The sequence below is a fragment of the Oncorhynchus gorbuscha genome, unplaced genomic scaffold (assembly GCF_021184085.1).
Source record: "Oncorhynchus gorbuscha isolate QuinsamMale2020 ecotype Even-year unplaced genomic scaffold, OgorEven_v1.0 Un_scaffold_149:::fragment_2:::debris, whole genome shotgun sequence".
Taxonomy (NCBI): domain Eukaryota; kingdom Metazoa; phylum Chordata; class Actinopteri; order Salmoniformes; family Salmonidae; genus Oncorhynchus; species Oncorhynchus gorbuscha.
The window spans coordinates 160,265-181,121 of record NW_025744746.1 but is presented as its reverse complement, the minus strand read 5'-3'; the positions used below and the strand labels follow the sequence as shown (position 1 = coordinate 181,121).

Genomic DNA, 20,857 nt, shown 5'->3' with positions numbered 1-20,857 from the left:
AACCCTAACCCCAACCCTACCCCAACCGTAACCCCAACCGAAACCCCAACCCTAACCCTAACCCCAACCCCAACCCTAACCCCAACCCTAACCCTATCCCCAACCCCAAACCTTACCCCAACCCCAACCCTAACCCCAACCCTAACCCTAACACCAACCCTAACCCCAACTCTAACCCTAACCCTATCCCTATCCCCAACCCCAACCCCAACCCCAACCCTAACCCCAACCCCAACCCTAACCCCAACCCTAACCCTAACCCTAACCCTCTCCCTATCCCCAACCCTAACACCAACCTTAACCCTCTCCCTCTCCCTAACCCCAACCCTCAGTTGGTAGAGCATGGCGCTTGTAACGCCAGGGTAGTGGGTTCGATCCCCGGGACCACCCATACGTAGAATGTATGCACACATGACTGTAAGTCGCTTTGGATAAAAGCGTCTGCTAAATGGCATATATTATATATTATTATTATTATTATTATATATTATTATATTATTATTATTATTATTAACCCTAACCCTAACCCTAACCCTAACCCTAAACCTAACCCTCTCCCTATCCCCAACCCTAACCCTAACCCTCTCCCTAACCCCAACCCTAACCCTAACCCTAACCCTAACCCTAACCCTAACCCTAACCCTAACCCTAACCCTAACCCCAACCCTAACCCTAACCCTAACCCTCTCCCTAACCCCAACCCTAACCCTAACCCTAACCCTCTCCCTAACCCCAACCCTAACCCTAACCCTAACCCTAACCCCAACCCTAACCCTAACCCCAACCCTAACTCTAACCCTAACCCCAACCCTAACCCTAACCTTAACCCTAACCCCAACCCTAACCCTAACCCTAACCCTAACCCTAACCCTAACCCCAACCCTAACCCTAACCCCAACCCTAACCCTAACCCTAACCTCAACCCTAACCCTAACCCTAACCCCAACCCTAACCCTAACCCTAACCTTAACCCTAACCCCAACCCTAACCCTAACCCTAACCCCAACCCCAACCCTAACCCTAACCCTAACCCCAACCCTAACCCCAACCCTAACCCTAACCCTAACCTTAACCCTAACCCCAACCCTAACCCCAACCCTAACCCCAACCCTAACCCTAACCCTAACCCTAACCCCAACCCTAACCCTAACCCCAACCCCAACCCTAACCCTAACCCTAACCCCAACCCTAACCCTAACCCTAACCCCAACCCTAACCCTAACCCTAACCCCAACCCTAACCCTAACCCCAACCCTAACCCTAACCCCAACCCCAACCCCAACCCTAACCCTAACCCTAACCCCAACCCTAACCCCAACCCTAACCCTAACCCTAACCCTAACCCTAACCCCAACCCTAACCCTAACCCTAACCCTAACCCTAACCCTAACCCTAACCCCAACCCTAACCCCAACCCTAACCCTAACCCCCCCAACCCTAACCCTAACCCTAACCCCAACCCTAACCCTAACCCTAACCCTAGCTATTCAGCTATTCTTGTTTTGGTTTTACCATATTTCTATTTTGACATTATTTGGAGAATATTTTCAATTTAAGTCTTGATAAAGAATCCTTTCTAGTGCCATCATGTGGTCGTCTATAAGACTCTAATCACAGGGGAAAACGTTCAGTGCTTCAGTTAAATCTCTCATCTTTTCACCTCTGTAGATGACAGGTCTACGTTGCATTCAGAAAGTAATCAGACCACATCGCCTTTTCCACATTTTGTTATGTTATAGCCTTATTCTAAAATCTATTGAATATTTTCCCCCCTCATCAATCTACACACAATACCCCATAAAGACAAAGCAAAAACAGTTTTTTATACATTTTGGCAAATTTATCAACAAAAATCAAACTGAAATATCGCATTAACAAAGTTGTTCAGATCCTTTTCTCAGTATTTTGTTGAAGCACATTCGGCAGTGATTACAGCCTTGAGTCTTCTTGGGTATGACGCTACAAGCTTGGCACACAACTGTTTTTGGGGAGTTTCTCCCATTCTTCTCTGCAGATCTTCTCAAGCTCTATCAGGTTGGATGGGGAGCTTTGCTGCACAGCTATTTTCAGGTCTCTCCAGAGATGTTCGATCGAGATCAAGTCCGGGCTCTGGCTTGGCCACTCGAAGACATTCAGAGAGTTGCTCCGAAGTCACTCCTTCGTTGTCTTGGCTGTGTGCTTAGGGTCATTGTCCTGTTGGAAGGTTAAACTTCGCCCCAGTCTGAGGTCTTGAGCGCTCTGGAGCAGGTTTTCATCAAGGATCTCTCTGTACATTGCTCTGTTAATCTTTCCCTTGATCCTGACTAGTATCTCAGTCCCTGCCACTGAAAAACATCCCCATCGCGTTATGCCACCACCACCATGCTTCACCATAGGGAGGGTGTAAGGTTTCTTCCAGACGTGACGTTTTACATTCAGGCCAAAGAGTTCAATCTTTGTTTCAAGTTGACTCCAATCAAGTTGTAGAAACATCTCAAGAATGATCAACGGAAACAGGATTCTCCTAAGCTAAATTTCGAGTTTCATGTCAAAGGGTCTGAATACTTATGTAAATAAGGTATTTAAAATAAAATAATATATACATTTGCAAATCTTTCTAAAAACCTGTTTTTGCTTTATCATTATGGGGGTATTGTGTGTAGATGGATGAGGGAAAAAAGTGAAGGGGCCTGAATACTTTCAGAATGCACTGTATACTACTACTAATATAGTGTACTAAGAGAACTATTCTCTTTAATTCCTAATTGTGGGACTTGATCAATAATTGTTTTGAAGATGAAGGGACCAATATAAAACAAATACACTTTCCTTTGTTACTGGCTGGTGTCCACTATTTTATTCACAGTAACAATGTGAATAGTGTGATGCTTCCAGTCATATCTAATATACATCACATGTAAGGTGCCCGGTTAATGTTGCCTAGGGGGAGAAAACCAGCATTAGGGGGACCCAGAATTATCATTAGGATGCATGTGTTAAAATGACACCAACCCCCTAACCTCGATTTATACTTTACATTTATGATAATCCATCACTCCACTGCCATCTTCTGAATATTCACAATGTATGGGACGTGTTTTGAGTTCATTCTGCAGTCAGGGATCCTGTTTCTAACAGGGAATATAATATATTATGTCCCCTTGAGGGCCTTTCTGCTTTCTCTCTGTCTGTGGGTGTGTAGTTCTGTTGTTGGGGCTAGTAATGGCCTAGGACTGAAACTTGGAGTCCTTTTGTTGAGTGTTCAGCCCCTAACCGCAACCAGGGCCTGGGTTTGATGTGTCTTCTGAAGGCCAGCTGCTTTGTCAACACTCAGGCCTCCCTGACACTGTGGGAGCCCAGGGCCCCGGGGCACTGGGGGGGGGCTGGTGAGAGAGACGGACAGACAGACACAGGAGGGGGGAAGGGTGCGAGTGTGGCCATTGCCCGAGGCGAGAAGGGGGAGTGTTCTGTGCTGTGCAGCAAGCTGGCTGATAGGGACTAGAGCTGCTAGCTGATTACATTTGATGGTCACAACATGCAATCCCACCAACTTCACATGGAAAAAACAGTTTTGCACACTGAACATGCAACAAATCATCATGTTTTTGTTTCATCCTCATATAGTATATTACATAGTACTACTGTATATCATCATAGTGTTGGAGTTTGCCTTTGTTACAAGGAGCAGGATAAGGCATTTTAGACCCTAAGTCATTAGTGAGTGGTTATTATTAGTCAGATATTATCATTAGGAAATCCTCAATATCAATTTTGGTAAGCAAAGACAATGGCTGCTCCAAAACCATCAGTAGCATTCCCAACAGTACAGTAAACCTCAGTTACAATAGAATATGGTATGTGTTTTCATGGGCCTGTGAGTCTGTGATGTGTCTCCTTTGAGCAGTGAATCACACTGTGAATGTGTTTGCAGTGATACAGACACTTGGCCAGAGGCACTCTTCTCTCTCAGGGCAGCAAGGCAAGCCTCTCCACTGTGCCACACTGGCCTGATGTCAGGCTGAAAGGAACGCTAGCCAGGCCGGGGCACATTCACTCTCTTCCCCGCCCTGTGGTCATAGATGTCTTTCAGCAACACGTTAAGTCACCATTAGTTACGCCGGGTTTCCATTGAGAACAACCATACAGTGTGTTCACTTACACATCTTAATGACCCAGTAATGTACGGTCTCAGTGCTGTTATCAACTCTGTTTTATCCCTGACTTCATCCTGTCAGGTCCCAACTCAGAAATACATCAAGTTATTCTACTTCTGTGAGTTCACATTAGAATAGCAGAGGTTTCAGTAGCCAGTGGACTAGACTTTGATAGTGGGTATTAAAGGGAATATGTTTTTTTTTCAGTTTCACAGAAAATATAACCACACAATTTTGAGGCACATTTGAAATGTGAATACTTCTATAAGGATCCTCAGATACCTCAATAAGTTACTTGTGGTGTATCAGTTTACTATCTAAGTTTACAGCCTGTAAAAGTACCAGCCTTTAATTGCCATCCGTGAATACATCAAAAACATTTAGTTATTCTATATTGAAAAGAGTCCATATATAGTGGTCTAAGACTGTACCATCGTGACCAAGAGGGATGAGACAAGAGCTCCTATCTCCTGCCCTGGAATGAGTTCCTGTTTCTGTGGTGTTGCACCTGCTCTCTCTCTCCCAGGCAGCCCTGATACACAGAGCCCTAACCCCACAGGCACTCTCTGGTAACTCCTGTCTGATTAGCTCCTCAGGAGGACATTGTTCCAAAAGCAATTCACTAGACTAGACTCCCCAGCATTAATTTAGTCCCACCAGAAAGGCCCATCCATCCTGGGCGGGACGGCTCTGCTCTGGGCCTATCCCCCGGCCTGCTAATAGAACGCCACCGCCTGCCCTGTCACTATAACTGATAGTCCCAGGTAGTTTGTTGCTTCCGCGTGCGATTCTATCCCATCAGGCAGTGCGATGCCGGCCCCTCACTCTTCCTCCTCTCTTTCCCGTCCTCTCTCTGTCAGCAGTCGTTCACTTGTTCAGGGCCAGATGTCTCTCTGTCAGCAGTCGTTCACTTGTTCAGGGCCAGGTGTCTCTCTGTCAGCAGTCGTTCACTTGTTCAGGGCCAGATGTCTCTCTGTCAGCAGTCGTTCACTTGTTCAGGGCAAGGTGTCTCTCTGTCAGCAGTCGTTCACTTGTTCAGGGCCAGGTGTCTCTCTGTCAGCAGTCGTTCACTTGTTCAGGGCCAGGTGTCTCTCTGTCAGCAGTCGTTCACTTGTTCAGGGCCAGGTGTCTCTCTGTCAGCAGTCGTTCACTTGTTCAGGGCCAGGTGTCTCTCTGTCACTCTCATTCCTCATTCTACTTGATGGAGGAGATAGACAGCTAGGAAGGAAGGTGTCAGAGAATGGAAATGATTTACTGAATGCTCTGCTCGGTATGTCTCTCTCTCCTTGAAAGGAGCAGTAGAGGAAGGCATAGAGGGAAATAGATGCAGGGCTTTTAGGTGTGTGAGATAATGATGCTGTGAGCCACGGGCAAGAAAAAAGCCTGAGTAAAACAAAGTATTTCAACCTTGTTAGTGTGCTGTAAGTATTATTCAGACTGCAGTTTGAGTACTTCAGTAGACATGAGACAACTCTGATCTGCGATGATTAAAATCTAGGAAGACTTTTTTTCAATTGGTAAAGGAACCCTGCTGATTTCTGCATTGTGCTATAGAATACCTACAGATGTCGGATCTTCATTTTTATCACTGAGAAATTGTTGTTGAGAATTTCCTTGCGCAAACTAAAAAAGGCTTCTAAAGATTGTAATTTCCACTTGATATAAAAATGTATCATCCCCTACAAATGTATCATCCCCTCAAATGTATCATCCCCTACAAATGTATCATCCCCTACAAATGTATCATCCCCTACAAATGTATCATCCCCTACAAATGTATCATCCCCTACAAATGTATCATACCCTACAAATGTATCATCCCCTACAAATGTATCATCCCCTACAAATGTTTCACCCCCCCCAAATTGTCCCTTAATTAGAATCCACATTTCCTGTTTCCGGATTATTTTCCTGCTGTAGCAAACTGGCTCAAATTAGGATTCTATATCTGTACCTGTTTGTTAGCTGTGCCTGGAGGTGAGGAGGTGTCGAATGGGGAACATTATACACCATAGACTAATTCTTTACAGAAACTAGCCAACCTCTGCACCTATAGACTAGGGCAATCCTGTCTGAGTAGTTCTATTAATTCTACCCTCATAAGTGTCACATGATATTTGAAATAGACATTCAAATACATACATGCATGAAATATGATTTTACTTCATGAGACAAAAAGGAGACACATTTTCTTCATCATCAATGTGACAAGCATCACTAAGCATGCCTTTATTATCTGAAGGGTTGTTAATGGAATGTATAAATTATAACCAAGGACTAGTGGTTATATGAGCCAATCCTAGTGTATGTGTGTAAGATATATAGGATGAGATACATGTGTTTGTCAAAATAAAGGAAACACCAACATAACTTGTCTTAATAGGGTGTTGGGACACTTCGAGCCAGAACATCTTCAATGTACCTTGATATATATTCTACAAGTGTCTGGAACTCTATTGGAGGGCTGCAACACTATTCTTCCATGATAAATTCCATCATTTGGTGTTTTGTTGATGGTGGTGGAAAACGCTGTCTCAGGCGCCACTCCAGAATCTCCCATAAGTATTCAATTGGGTTGAGATCTGGTGACTGAAATGACCATGGCATATGGTTTACATACAGTAGTTTTTTTTAATTTATTTTTTTATTTCACCTTTATTTAACCAGGTAGGCTAGTTGAGAACAAGTTCTCATTTGCAACTGCGACCTGGCCAAGATAAAGCATAGCAGTGTGAACAGACAACACAGAGTTACACATGGAGTAAACAATTAACAAGTCAATAATACAGTAGAAAAAAGGAGAGTCTATATACATTGTGTGCAAAAGGCATGAGGAGGTAGGCGATTAATTACAATTTTGCAGATTAACACTGGAGTGATAAATGATCAGATGGTCATGTACAGGTAGAGATATTGGTGTGCAAAAGAGCAGAAAATAAAATAAATAAAAACAGTATGGGGATGAGGTAGGTAAAAATGGGTGGTCTATTTACCGATAGACTATGAACAGCGTCAGCGATCGGTTAGCTGCTCAGATAGAAGATGTTTGAAGTTGGTGAGGGAGATAAATGTCTCCAACTTCAGCGATTTTTGCAATTCGTTCCAGTCACAGGCAGCAGAGAACTGGAACGAAAGGCGGCCAAATGAGGTGTTGGCTTTAGGGATGATCAGTGAGATACACCTGCTGGAGCGCGTGTTACGGGTGGGTGTTGCCATCGTGACCAGTGAACTGAAATAAGGCAGAGATTTACCTAGCATGGACTTGTAGATGACCTGGAGCCAGTGGGTCTGGCGACGAATATGTAGCGAGGGCCAGCCGACTAGAGCATACAGGTCGCAGTGGTGGGTGGTATAAGGTGCTTTAGTGACAAAACGGATGGCACTGTGATAAACTGCATCCAGTTTGCTGAGTAGAGTGTTGGAAGCAATTTTGTAGATGACATCGCCGAAGTCGAGGATCGGTAGGATAGTCAGTTTTACTAGGGTAAGTTTGGTGGCGTGAGTGAAGGAGGCTTTGTTGCGGAATAGAAAGCCGACTCTTGATTTGATTTTCGATTGGAGATGTTTGATATGAGTCTGGAAGGAGAGTTTACAGTCTAGTCAGACACCTAGGTACTTATAGATGTCCACATATTCAAGGTCGGAACATCCAGGGTGGTGATGCTGGTCAGGCGTGCTGGTGCAGGCAGCGAACGGTTGAAAAGCATGCATTTGGTTTTACTAGCGTTTAAGAGCAGTTGGAGGCCATGGAAGGAGTGTTGTATGGCATTGAAGCTCGTTTGGAGGTTAGATAGCACAGTGTCCAAGGACGGGCCGGAAGTATATAGAATGGTGTCGTCTGCGTAGAGGTGGATCAGGGAATCGCCCGCAGCAAGAGCAACATCATTGATATATACAGAGAATAGAGTCGGCCCGAGAATTGAACCCTGTGGCACCCACATAGAGACTGCCAGAGGACCGGACAGCATGCCCTCCGATTTGACACACTGAACTATGTCTGCAAAGTAGTTGGTGAACCAGGCAAGGCAGTTATCCGAAAAACCGAGGCTCCTGAGTCTGCCGATAAGAATATGGTGATTGACAGAGTGGAAAGCCTTGGCAAGGTCGATGAAGACGGCTGCACAGTACTGTCTTTTATCGATGGCGGTTATGATATCGTTTAGTTTTCACGCCCATCAAATCATTCAGTGACCGCTCGTGCCCTGTGGATGGGGCATTGTCATCCTTATGCCTGCTGATCCTATGGGGCCATAGCCATGGCAGCCAAAATTATGACCTGCCCAGTATTTCTATACATGACCCTAAGCATCATTTCTTAATTAACTCAGGAACTACACCTGTGTGGAATCACCTGCATTCAATATACTTTGTATCCCTCATTTACTGGTGTTTTCTTAATTTTAATTTAGTCATTTACCTGTACTGAACTTGTACTAACTGTTTACTCCTGTCCTTTCCCTGTCTCTCCTCCCCTCTCCTCTCGCTCTCTAAACGGTCTCACCAGAAAATACTTACTCCTGTCCATCCTCATCACTGCACAGATGTTCCACACAGCCTAAATGTACTTAAATCTGCATAATGTCTTCATTAGGGGAATACTTTGGTTCCTTAGATAGTAACAGACACACAGGAGTATATTTTTTATCACCCAAATGTTGCAACGATTCAAACAAGCTTTATCGCCTCTGTAGAAGCTATAGCCTGAAGGTTAGAGAACGACTCTTTGCCCACCCACCAGCTTGCGTGACCAGCTTAATTATAGATCCTGTGTGTATTGATACAAGTTCATTAAAGCTGTTGCATAATTCATGTCAATGGCAGCATATAGTTTAATTAAAAGTGTTGCAGTCGATTTTACGGATGTTTTTCTTTCAAATCTGAGCTCTGACAACAGCCGTGACAACTTTTGAATTATATGCTGAAGCAAGTGGCAATTTATTATACATGGCATGTGTTTGAACTCACACCGTGGTTACATCACATTCTATTGAAGCACTGGACATTACTGTCCAGTATGCAATATTTCCTTGTTCAATAGAATTTCCACGTCATGCCATTTGTTTCAGATCATGTGCTGCCACCTTGTGTTCATGTTGGATTTGTCCAATAACAGGGAAGAGTGTAATAATGTGGCAGTTGGTGTATGTGCCATAGAAATTAACATAAAATGACACAGATATATTTCATAAGTACATGAAAGTGTTTATGTGTGGCTTTTGAATATGTTATGACGTCCTTCTGTAGGTGCCCTTCAACTAAAGTGTTACCAAATATTTTAACCTTGGAATAAATATCTATTCAGACATTGGCCAGACACAGCCTTGCCATCCTGCCAAATGCTGAACCAGGCCTGTATCCAGGCTCAACAGCTTGTTGGTGGATGAGCCTGTTAACCAAATGAGATGACGTCTTAAAGCCGAGTGTTTAAGGATATGTCCTCAATAAGGATGTGTTCTGTGGATTTTCAATAGAAAAAGCTAAACATGGCTTATGTTTAGTTTTGCTTGGAATCAAACAGTTATTAATAGACCCCTAGCAAATCAGTTTAATGAGCTTTCCTCCCAAATAGTTCAATGCAGAGGACGCGTCTTGGGTGTGTTCCAGCACATTGTCAAAACAAACAAGAAATTCATGTGAAAGTGAGAAAATGACTCTGGCATGCATAGCTCACCCACATCATCAACCTTTGATGAAATATTATTGAGATAGATGTCTCTTGAATGCAACCCGCTGAAATGAGAAGTGAAAGCAAAGCAGCAAATTTGTTATGGTAATGAATGGGAGAGTGGGCCAACCCGTTGATCTGATTCAGGTTGTCATGTCATCACAGTGTCAATCATTTATTTGTGTGTGTGTGTGCACGCGAGCACATTTGTGTGTGTGTGTGTGTGTGTGTGTGTGTGTGTGTGTGTGTGTGTGTGTGTGTGTGTGTGTGTGTGTGTGTGTGTGTGTGTGTGTGTGTGTGTGTGTGTGTGTGTGTGTGTGTGTGTGTGTGTGTGTGTGTGTGTGCGTGCAAAAGTGTTTATGCTCACCAACAGAGAGCTGTGTTATTTCTTCACAGCAGAAACATTGCCACAATTGTCTTCAGCCATGTTAATGTTTACCTCACAGGCAGAACTATGTTTAGCTGTGGGCTTAAAAAAAATATATAATAAATAAATAATAAATAATAAATAATAAATAATAATAAATAATATAATTATTATTGAAATTCAAATCATGATTATTTTTTATTTCTAACACAGTACAATGTTTATAAGTTGAGAAGTTGTCTCCTTTTTTCACTTCCAGCAGACTTCTTGTATTCCTTGTTTTCTGTAGCCTGGAGCTGAAAGAACATAGAAGTTCTCTCCACTGCATGTCAAGAGATTTCTCCCACTAATGAGGTAGATGGATGGCCTTTGTTTTCTGAATGGATTTAAACAGAATTTTAAACTTCCTGACTGTTCTCATGACTAATACAGAAGGCTGCTTTGGAAATCAGCCTACAGCGTTTATTCAAATTCTCTCTACTCTACATATTGATCAATTTGAGTTGACATATTCATCCACCACTCAGCTCCACTAAAAAACAAAGCAAAATGTGCAATATTGTAGGAATTTATCTTTAAAACAGAAAAATGATATCTTAGGCTCATTGCAAAATGTGTAGAATAGCTTGAAATTTGCTTTAAAACTTAACATTTTCTCACAACCCCATGGCAGAATATGTAAAAGTGCTACAAAAGGAAGTCGATGGCCCAAGGGCCCCAAATGCCGTAGTCTGGGTTTGATTACATTCACAGGAGCCATATACCTACTTCTTCAATATAACATTTCTTGTGGACTGGGAAAGAGAATCTAGGCCTTCTTTCCTCACCTATGAATTGAGTATACTTCCAATGGATGTTGGAATAGGTAAAGACAAAATAAAGAGTATATGTAAACCAGGGGTGAACAACTTTGGTTTGAGTGTGTCTTCTTACCTGAAAAAGTGTCTTATTGACTGTTTCCACATGCGGAAACTGTTGGAGACAAAAACATTTGAATGGTTTGTTGAGAGTGTTAAGCATGAAAAAGAAGCAGCATTGTGAAAATGCTAAAGACAGTTTATTAGTAGACACTCAGCAGACAGAAACCAACCACCTGCAGAATGTCTTCCTGAAATACACCTTTTGATTGGCAGTGTAAAATAAGGCAAAGGGTTCCAGACCATGTACAGGTATTTATACACTTTTGCACCAACGATAAAACAGTTATACATTCACTTGTTACCGTAAATAGTTTTGATATATCTGTGTTGTACCCATAGACCCACATACTTACATTTCCAAGAAACCCCATAGAACAGGGTTGGTGAGTGAGGGAGAATTTTGTAGGTTAAAGTAACACCTATATTATGCTATTTAGCTTTGGACCGGAGTCTGGCTAACTATATAGAATCAGACCACCATCTAAACAACATATAGATTTTGGAACTGCAAAAGCCAACACACTACATTGACATAATGCTATAATATTTGCCATCATAAATATGTAATCTCTTTCTGTTTCTTCTTAAAAAATATATGAAAATCTCAATATAGTGTCTATATATAATTCAAATACTGTGCATTTCTTTGTAATTGGTCACATAGAGAAAGGCACCTCCCCCCTGTGCTGTATCCTAGAGGAACATTCTACTTACTTATTAGGGGCCTATTCAGTTAAAACACAGCAACCTGGTTTCAGGGACAAGTTGATAACATGACCTGTATACACGTCACAACACAACAACATGTGCAAGTGAGTTTCTTTCTGTTACAGACGGATTTCACAAAGCCAACCAACCCAGCGTTCTAGCAGCCAGGGAAGAATCATGTTTCTGACTTATCCAGGAAACTGTGTTTGATTGGCCCCAAGTCCCTGCCTTCCCACTGTGCAGAATAGCTGTGGTACTCTACTGTGGAGCTATAAATCACTGTTGTTCATAGGAGGTAAAAGAGGATATTTTGAAATACTGCTCCAATTGCTGGCTTCTCTGAACACTAGCTTTCTCACACAGATCCTACAACCCATTGCCTGTACAGTTTGTGGGACAGTAGATGATGTGTTATTATGGGTTGTGAAGTTGTTACCCTGTTGAGAGATCTCATCGTAAAGCTGTCCTCACAGTTGTGTGTCTTGTGTGGGACCAAGGTCTGAGTGTGTCTGGGCTGTGGGCCAGGGCTTACTCCTCCTCAGAGCCATGAAAAGAGATCAGAGCAGCAGCTCCAGTTGTTCTCTCTCACACACGTCTCACTCTCTGTCACACACACACACACACACACACACACACACACACACACACACACACACACACACACACACACACACACACACACACACACACACACACACACACACACACACACACACACACACACACACACACACACACACACACACACACACACACACACACACACACACACACACACACACACACACACACACACACACACACACACACACACACACACACACACACACAGGCAGAGTTGGGTAGGATAAGCTGCCTTGTGACTTTGTCAGTGTCAGTATAAGAGATGGTGTCAGTGTTCTGTTCTCTCTAACACTGCAGTGATGTTTCACTGCAGGGGCTTATTGGGTAATTAGGGAAAGATTGGATTGGAATTTCTACGTGTCCATGTGTTAACCAGCATGTTTTACAACAGGGGTGTCAAACTCATTCCATGGAGGGTCGACTGTGCGCTGGTTTTTGTTATTTCCTTCATATTTGTGTCGAATTAAGACCTAGACAACCAGGTGAGGAGAGTTCCTAACTAATCAATGACCTTCATTGATCAGTCAAGTACAAGGGAGGAGCAAAAACCTGCAGACACTTGGCCCTCCATGGAATGAGTTTGACATGTGTTTTACAGGGTCTGATCTACAGGGGGACCCAAGAGGCCTAAATATAGCCAGATATTCTCTACACACACTCACCATATAATTACTGAAATAACATTCAGTGATATCAGAAATGAAAATCCCCACAAAGAAGCAGTGAATATATCCATTATAGAAATACATAGAAAAATATATATAGTCATCTGAATGCCATTTGTACAGTTTTTAAATATTAGTGTCAGAAAAAGCCTTGATGACAGTGATGAGGATGTGTATTCTAAAGGGTAGTGGGATGGTGTGGTAAAGTAGTACTTAGGGATACTTAAGGGGGATGCTGCCCTATAACACTGTCCAGACACACTCTCCAGCAGTAGTGTGGCAGACTAATGCTCAGTCTGAGTCAATACGTTTTTGGAGAATTTGAAAGAATTTGCTACACTAAGTGCAAAAAATGATAGGTGGGTCTCTTACCTCTTCACGTAACACAAAGCATTTCAAGCATTGAACTGTCTTTTCACGTCACTGAATGTGCAGTGATACATTGTTTGTGAGTTCAATGTTTTGCAGTTAGGCATCGGTATTTAATACAGGACCACATTGACACGCCTGACCGAGACATTGTTTTCATGTGATGATCTTCTAGTAATACTTGTAAATGGTGCGCTCCTCCACTTAAAGCCAGGGGAGATTTGAGGACTCAAACAGAGATCAGAGAGTCAATCAATACAAATCTTTAAAAGGTTTGGAGTAGTTAAACATCAGGTAGTCCATGTAATAAAAGTCATAAGCTCTCTGTCTCTCTGAAGTGCTGAGCTGTGCAAAGTAGCGATGGGTTAAATGAGTTGAAGTCCTCTCAGCCTTGGGGTTCCTGTCTTTAAAACTGGGGAAGGTGAGGTTATGCGGGGCACCAGTTCTACGTAGTAAGAAATTAGCCTCCTCCTCCATGGTCTCAAACTTGCCGATGAAGTTGTAGTCCAGCAGACAGGGGCTGCAGAGCTGGCTGGTAGGCTCCCAGTGAATGTCCATGCCCACAGGCCTGTGCACATCCAACAGATACTGCATGAACTCCTGGAAGGTCACTCCGCTGCCTGTCCTGAGGGCCACCTTGGAGGCGTTCACCCTGTACTTGGAGATGATGGGCTTCCCGAATACAGGATGATAGTAGGTGTTGGGGTTCTCAAACTTGTCCCTGAAGGCAGACACCAGCCTCTCCAGGGGTTCGCGGACAAACAGGACTTTGGTGTAAGTCTCCAGGCGCTGCGTGATGCCCTGGCGGTCGAAGCTGTCCAGCCTCTTGAGGTGGTTGCCGTAGTGGACAGCGTCGTGTTTGATCTCGTGGGTGGACGACGCCAGGCCAGATAGCACCATGAGGATCCTCTTCCAGTTGGAGCAGCCCGCCTTGGGCACCTAAAGAGATAAGATTAGATTTAAAAAATACTTCATGAATTGGCTTGTTAAATCATTGCAGCCAGCATCACAGTCACAATGACAAAAACACATCAATAATCAATAAGTTGTAAAAAATATAGATAGCAGTATATAACAGCAATATTCAGAAGCCCAATAATCAATATGCAATAATCAGATCATCAATAGGCACACCTCACAGTACAACAGCTTGTACTTGTCCTCCACATAGATCCGGGACACGTGATGAGGTGTGATGGTCCTGGAGATGCTGCTCTTGTACTTGGCACAGACCTCCTTCATCAGCCTCCGCCGAGCTTCCTGGATGTGGGACAGTCTGTGCCACTGCCAGCTCTCCTCAGGAGAGTCCGGGGAACCCGAGGAGGACGAAGAGGAGATGTGTGAGTTGTTAGAGACCACAGGGCTGGTTTTCAGTAGTTTCCTGTGGCGCTTGGTGACGCGCAGGGAGCCCATGTCCTGTTCCCTAGAGCCAGGGGTGGCTGAATGTCTGGTCCACTGGAAGGCAGGGAACTGCATGGGGGGGATGGGGCTGGTTAGGCCTTCCACAGCCGGTCTCTGGTCCTGGCCTGGGCTGACTCTCACACCCTCACTGTCCTGAGTACACAGCGCCTGATGGACAAAGATAATACATCGACTTTACATATGGCACTGAAAGATGTAAAATGATGCAAGACTTCAATAACAGGTGCATCTACATCTGCATTGCTTGCTCTTTGGTGTTTTAGGCCGGGTTAGTGACATTAAGGCCGGGTTGCACTTAGTACATTGCTTATGTAAAAAGGGCTTTCTAAATATGTTTTATTGATTTGATTGAACAGGTGTTGGTTATTTAAACTTCTCTGGGATTCAAAAGGAAAATATGTTTATTCAGTGAAACACTCTTTGTAATGTTCTGTGAACTAATTCACCAACCCTCTTTTAAATACCTTCGGTGGATTGTTTAAAATCTATACGTTCCTGATTTCTGCAGTGCTCAGACTCAACACTTAGCGGTGCTGTTTCTCTACATCTTGACCAACTCTCCAACCTCTCCGATTGAAATGCCACACACTGTAAATGACTGGGAGAACTACCAATAAACGGATCTCTAATGTCATATAAATGTCTTATAAACACTTATTGGTAAATCTAAATTCAAATCATCTACAGGCAGATTACCATGGTAAGATGGCCTGAGGCTATCATGCGTTTTGACATTTTATTTAAATTAAAAGACATTATGGCGCCATAAAGCCAATAGAGTGCATGTATTACCCTAATTGTACAACAGATAACGTGATTGGAGCCCATTATGAATTTGTGCTCATCTCCTATCTGACATCCATTGGATCAGATGCCCAGTACTCCTACCTATATCCCCTGGGAAACCTCCAAAAGAGGAAGGAGTAGTAGGAATGGTTCCCTGACCGTTTCATTTTGGGAAGCAGAGCAGGATCAGCCACAGTGTAGCCAGCCCACATCAGACACCCACATGCAGGACTCACACTAATGGAAGTCTCATCTCTATTGAGAGCAGGAGACCAGAGCAAACTGAGGTCAGCGGGAGGAAAGAGAGGAACCAGAATGAGTGTGCCTGACATAGCAACCAGCCGTGGCTGTGCTCTTTCTCCTGCAGCCTCAAAGCCAGCTAGTCTCACACTGAACCCCCTCGTCTCCTGGCTGGTATTACAGGAGGTGGTAGTCTGAGCCCTGGCTGTGCCCCCTCTCTCTTTCTCTATCTCTCCTACAGCTACACACTGACAGAACTCCCTCATCTCCAGGCTGTTATTACAGTATCTCGTAGTCAGAGCCCTGGCTGTGCCCCCTCTCTTGCTTTCTCTCCCGCTCCTGCAGCCTCACACCAAGACCTCCACAGAGCCTTTATCCCCTGGCTCTCCCTGGGCTGGACCAACTCAGTAGCCTTGTGGTTAGAGTGTCCGTCCTGAGACTGGAAGTTTGGGAGTTCGATCCCCGGCCGAGTCATGCCAAAGATGGCACTCAGCATTAAGGAGATAGACTGGGGGTAAGGCCCTGCAATAGACTAGCATCCTGTCCAGGGGTTGCACACTACAGAAACAGGCTCCTGCTCCTATGAGCCATTCCAGCTTGCAAAAACCAAGACTACTTTACTCTCCATGGGCTACAGAGAGCTGGCCCACCCCTGGCACACTGGGGGAGGCCTTAGGTCAGCCTTTCTACACTGATGTTATCAGACACACACACAGAAACTGCACTGCCACTCAACACCATATTAGATTAAAAAAACACATACACTCTCTGTCTCTCTGTTTGAAAGGAGGAGGAGTGGAAAACAACGTACCTCTCTGGACTGCCGAGCTGTTCCTCTTAGCTTCACACCTGGGAAGAGGAGAGAGAGAGAGAGAAAGAGAGAGGGAGGGAGAGAGTGAGCACTTAAGTAAACGAGACAACATGTTTAGTTATTGCTTGTTGAGGAGGAGAGTAAGTCCTTTGATGCATCAGTCCCAGGTAATCGAGTGAATTCCTCCTGCTGTAATATCAGGTAGAAGAACTGCTGACTCACTGTATCCTCTCCTCTCCTCTCCTCTCCTCTCCTCTCCTCTCCTCTCCTCTCCTCTCCTCTCCTCTCCTCTCCTCTCCTCTCCTCTCCTCTCCTCTCCTCTCCTCTCCTCTCCTCTCCTCTCCTCTCCTCTCCTCTCCTCTCCTAACCTCTCCTCTCCTCTCCTCTCCTCTCCTCTCCTCTCCTCTCCTCTCCTCTCCTCTCCTCTCCTCTCCTCTCCTCTCCTCTCCTCTCCTCTCCTCTCCTCTCCTCTCCTCTCCTCTCCTCCACACCAGCTGCTTTACACAGGGGGGAGACAGAGACAGGTAGCTATCTTGATTTATTTAAGTAATGAATCTGCAGCACCATGAAACGTTGGTAAATGAATTGTGTTTTGATGGTCCTAGTTGTGGGCTGAGTAAGGAGTCTGAAATATTTGCAAGGTTGATTTCTTAGCGGGGTAGCTAGAAAAGATAGATTGGTTCTGCGACACAGAGAGGAATGTCTGAGCTGAGGGACAAATTGGCACATGTGACTGAGCCAGTCAACCAGTGGGACAGGACAGACAGGAGTTGTGTTTAGTGTGTGTTCTCCAGCTGGACATCTCCTTTCTCGGGGTCCCCCGTCCCCCTCTCTCATTGCTGTGTAATCAGGCTGACAGCGCGGCGGATGGCTGTGCAGCTGCTGATGGGAGAGAGGCTCAGACACTTTTGCCTGAGTGGCCTGTCACTTCCAATCTACAGAGGGAAGTAATAGGAACCTGCAGAGTGAGGGGGCCCCAGATGTGGGTCACGGCCCACCACCCCCCTTAACTGGTGAGATCTGCAAGGCCCCGTCTCCTCTAACACTTAGATACGTCTCAGAGGGGCTGGGAGAAAACCATACAACCGTACAGCCAGATACAATGTTATTTTAGATTAGTATGCACTGCAGAAGGGCTTGGGGTTTGGTTGTTGTAGTGTCTGTGATTCTGTTTATTCCTCTGTAGCAGGTTTAGGGAGGTAACGGCACACAGTTTGACATTTTCTAATCTTGTTCAGCTGTCGGAGCCTTATTTGATCTCCTAACCCTAATAATGGCTCAATGCATCTTGTATGTCAGTTGACATCGTTGAATATAAAACACATGCATATCTAACAGGACACACCACACTATTACCAAGATAAAATGTCCACTACACACAGTACTGCTAGGCTCCAACGGCTCACGCACACACACACACACACACACACACACACACACACACACACACACACACACACACACACACACACACACACACACACACACACACACACACACACACACACACACACACACACACACACACACACACACACACACACACACACACACACACACACACACACACACACACACACACACACAGTAGCATCTTCCTTGGACTATCTCATCTAGATACATGCTTCACCATTGATCAGGAACCCCATCAGGCCAGTAATTGAAATCTCCTGAGGTCTAATAACTGCTTCCTGTTAAGTGCTGTTCTTGTCAGGAGCACTGTGTTGTCACTCACACTGCTCTGCTCACTAGCCTGGTACCAGATTTCTTTGTTTGGTCTGGCCAACTCCTACAGTATAGCAATTGTCACATTGTATGGGGTTGGCCAGACACCACAAATTGATCTGGGACCAGGCTGATGTTGCTCACTGTCACAACCATAGCTTTACTCATAGAGAAACAGTATAATAGTGATCTATTTAATTATGTGGCTTTAATGTGCTGGATTATAGCCAGCTTTACCCCGTGCTGGATCCTCCTCAAATGAATACAATCAGTAATTCCAATGTGCTCATTTACATTACATTTACATTTAAGTCATTTAGCAGACGCTCTTATCCAGAGCGACTTACAAATTGGTGCATTCACCTTATGACATCCAGTGGAACAACCACTTTACAATAGTGCATCTAAATATTTTAAGGGGGGGTGGGGGTGAGAAGGATTACTTTATCCTATCCTAGGTATTCCTTAAAGAGGTGGGGTTTCAGGTGTCTCCGGAAGGTGGTGATTGACTCCGCTGTCCTGGCGGCATGAGGGAGTTTGTTCCACCATTGGGGAGCCAGAGCAGCGAACAGTTTTGACTGAGCTGAGCGGGAACTGTACTTCCTCAGTGGTAGGGAGGCGAGCAGGCCAGAGGTGGATGAACGCAGTGCCCTTATTTGGGTGTAGGGCCTGATCAGAGCCTGGAGGTACTGAGGTGCCGTTCCCCTCACAGCTCCGTAGGCAAGCACCATGGTCTTGTAGCGGATGCGAGCTTCAACTGGAAGCCAGTGGAGAGAGCGGAGGAGCGGGGTGACGTGAGAGAACTTGGGAAGGTTGAACACTAGACGGGCTGCGGCGTTCTGGATGAGTTGTAGGGGTTTAATGGCACAGGCAGGGAGCCCAGCCAACAGCGAGTTGCAGTAATCCAGACGGGAGATGACAAGTGCCTGGATTAGGACCTGCGCCGCTTCCTGTGTGAGGCAGGGTCGTACTCTGCGGATGTTGTAGAGCATGAACCTACAGGAACGGGCCACCGCCTTGATGTTAGTTGAGAACGACAGTTTGTTGTCCAGGATCACGCCAAGGTTCTTAGCGCTCTGGTTGGGTTCAATGCATGTTCACTTTCTGTCTGTTGAATTGAATACAGTTGAGTACATGTCTTCAATGCTTGAATTTAGATGGAATTGACTTTGTGGATTAAGGTAATTGCATGTGCAATAGATAACTATAAAAATCTCAGTCTTTCACTGAAAAAGGAAATGAATCTTTGCCTTTTCTCTCCCTTTCCCTAGTTTATCTGGCTACCAATCCAGTCTAGGTGCTCGGCAATGCCCTGAATAGCATCATAATGCCTTAGAGTAAAAAGCTGTGTGTTTAGTTTCGTAAACAACATTTATGTCTATACCATGAATTTGGTTGAAACTAATATATGTTGCTGTTTGATTGCAATTTCACCCTGAAACAAACTATTCTATTGATTTTCTCCAGGCTGTGAAACAATGATCAATTGTTCAAATTTGCTTCCTTATGAGGTTCAGCAAATTCGCTTCTACAATTTAGGAATTCACAAACTCTGGTGAAGTGATGCAAGTAAACAGTGTGTTCATTTGTCTTTTATTTCTGTGTCACAAATTGCAGCAATAGTACAAAACCCAGGTGAATCAAATGAGCATGCAAGTCCCCATTGACTTAACATGTTCATTGTGATGGATAGCATAGCTGAAATATACTTCCTTTCATTCAATAACAATTTTCTCAGTTCTTTTTATCTTCCATTACAGTAGCTGACATTGAGAGCAGATTGAAGGTGGATAATGGATATTAATGCGTTGGTATGTGATGTCCTCAGATGCATTGCCTTTCAGAGAACAGTCTACATTCCCACACCCCCAACCTTCAGCTTCCCAAGGCTATCCTTTCAACACGGGCCCTGAATATCCATGTGTCAAGTCTCAAGTTTTATTAGTCTTATAAACGGGTTACTCATGGTATACATCGTCCAACGAAATGCTTACTTGCAGGTTGCTTCTCGAAAATGCAACAACAATAGGAAATCATCAAATATAAAAATAGGAAGATAAAGTAAATGGCTCAGTAGAATAGAAATATTGCAATAAAAAAGGAAAGTGGAGCAGGAAACGGCAAGACGCGTGACCTCAGCGTCACCATGGTGATCATAATCTTAATCAATGTAGAACCAGGTCGGTGTTATTGTGAGAGTCATGAAAGCAAAGGCCATATCATTAGTGGGATCCATTACCGCCTTTCCCTCTGAAAGACCTCTGTCTCTCTAAGGCTCTCCTCCGATAACGACACACATCAAACGCTTCCTTCCCCCGATGGCTGCCACCACAGCCGCTCACCTCATGCAGAGAGGAGCACGAGGTAGAGAGGAGCACGAGGTAGAGAGGAGCATGAGGTAGAGAGGAGCACGAGGTAGAGA

General features: G+C 44.4%; 1 protein-coding gene across 1 annotated transcript; it reads right to left on the bottom strand.

The window, feature by feature from the left end:
• Positions 1-12,590: 12,590 nt before the first annotated feature.
• Positions 12,591-16,807, bottom strand: LOC124017086 (carbohydrate sulfotransferase 8-like). Its single transcript, XM_046332474.1, has 3 exons — positions 16,711-16,807; positions 14,586-15,020; positions 12,591-14,390 (listed from the first exon to the last, which is right to left on the bottom strand). Exons 2-3 carry the CDS (start codon positions 14,925-14,927, stop codon positions 13,704-13,706), a joined length of 1,029 nt encoding a protein of 342 aa, XP_046188430.1. The 5' UTR covers positions 14,928-15,020; positions 16,711-16,807; the 3' UTR covers positions 12,591-13,703.
• Positions 16,808-20,857: the final 4,050 nt, after the last annotated feature.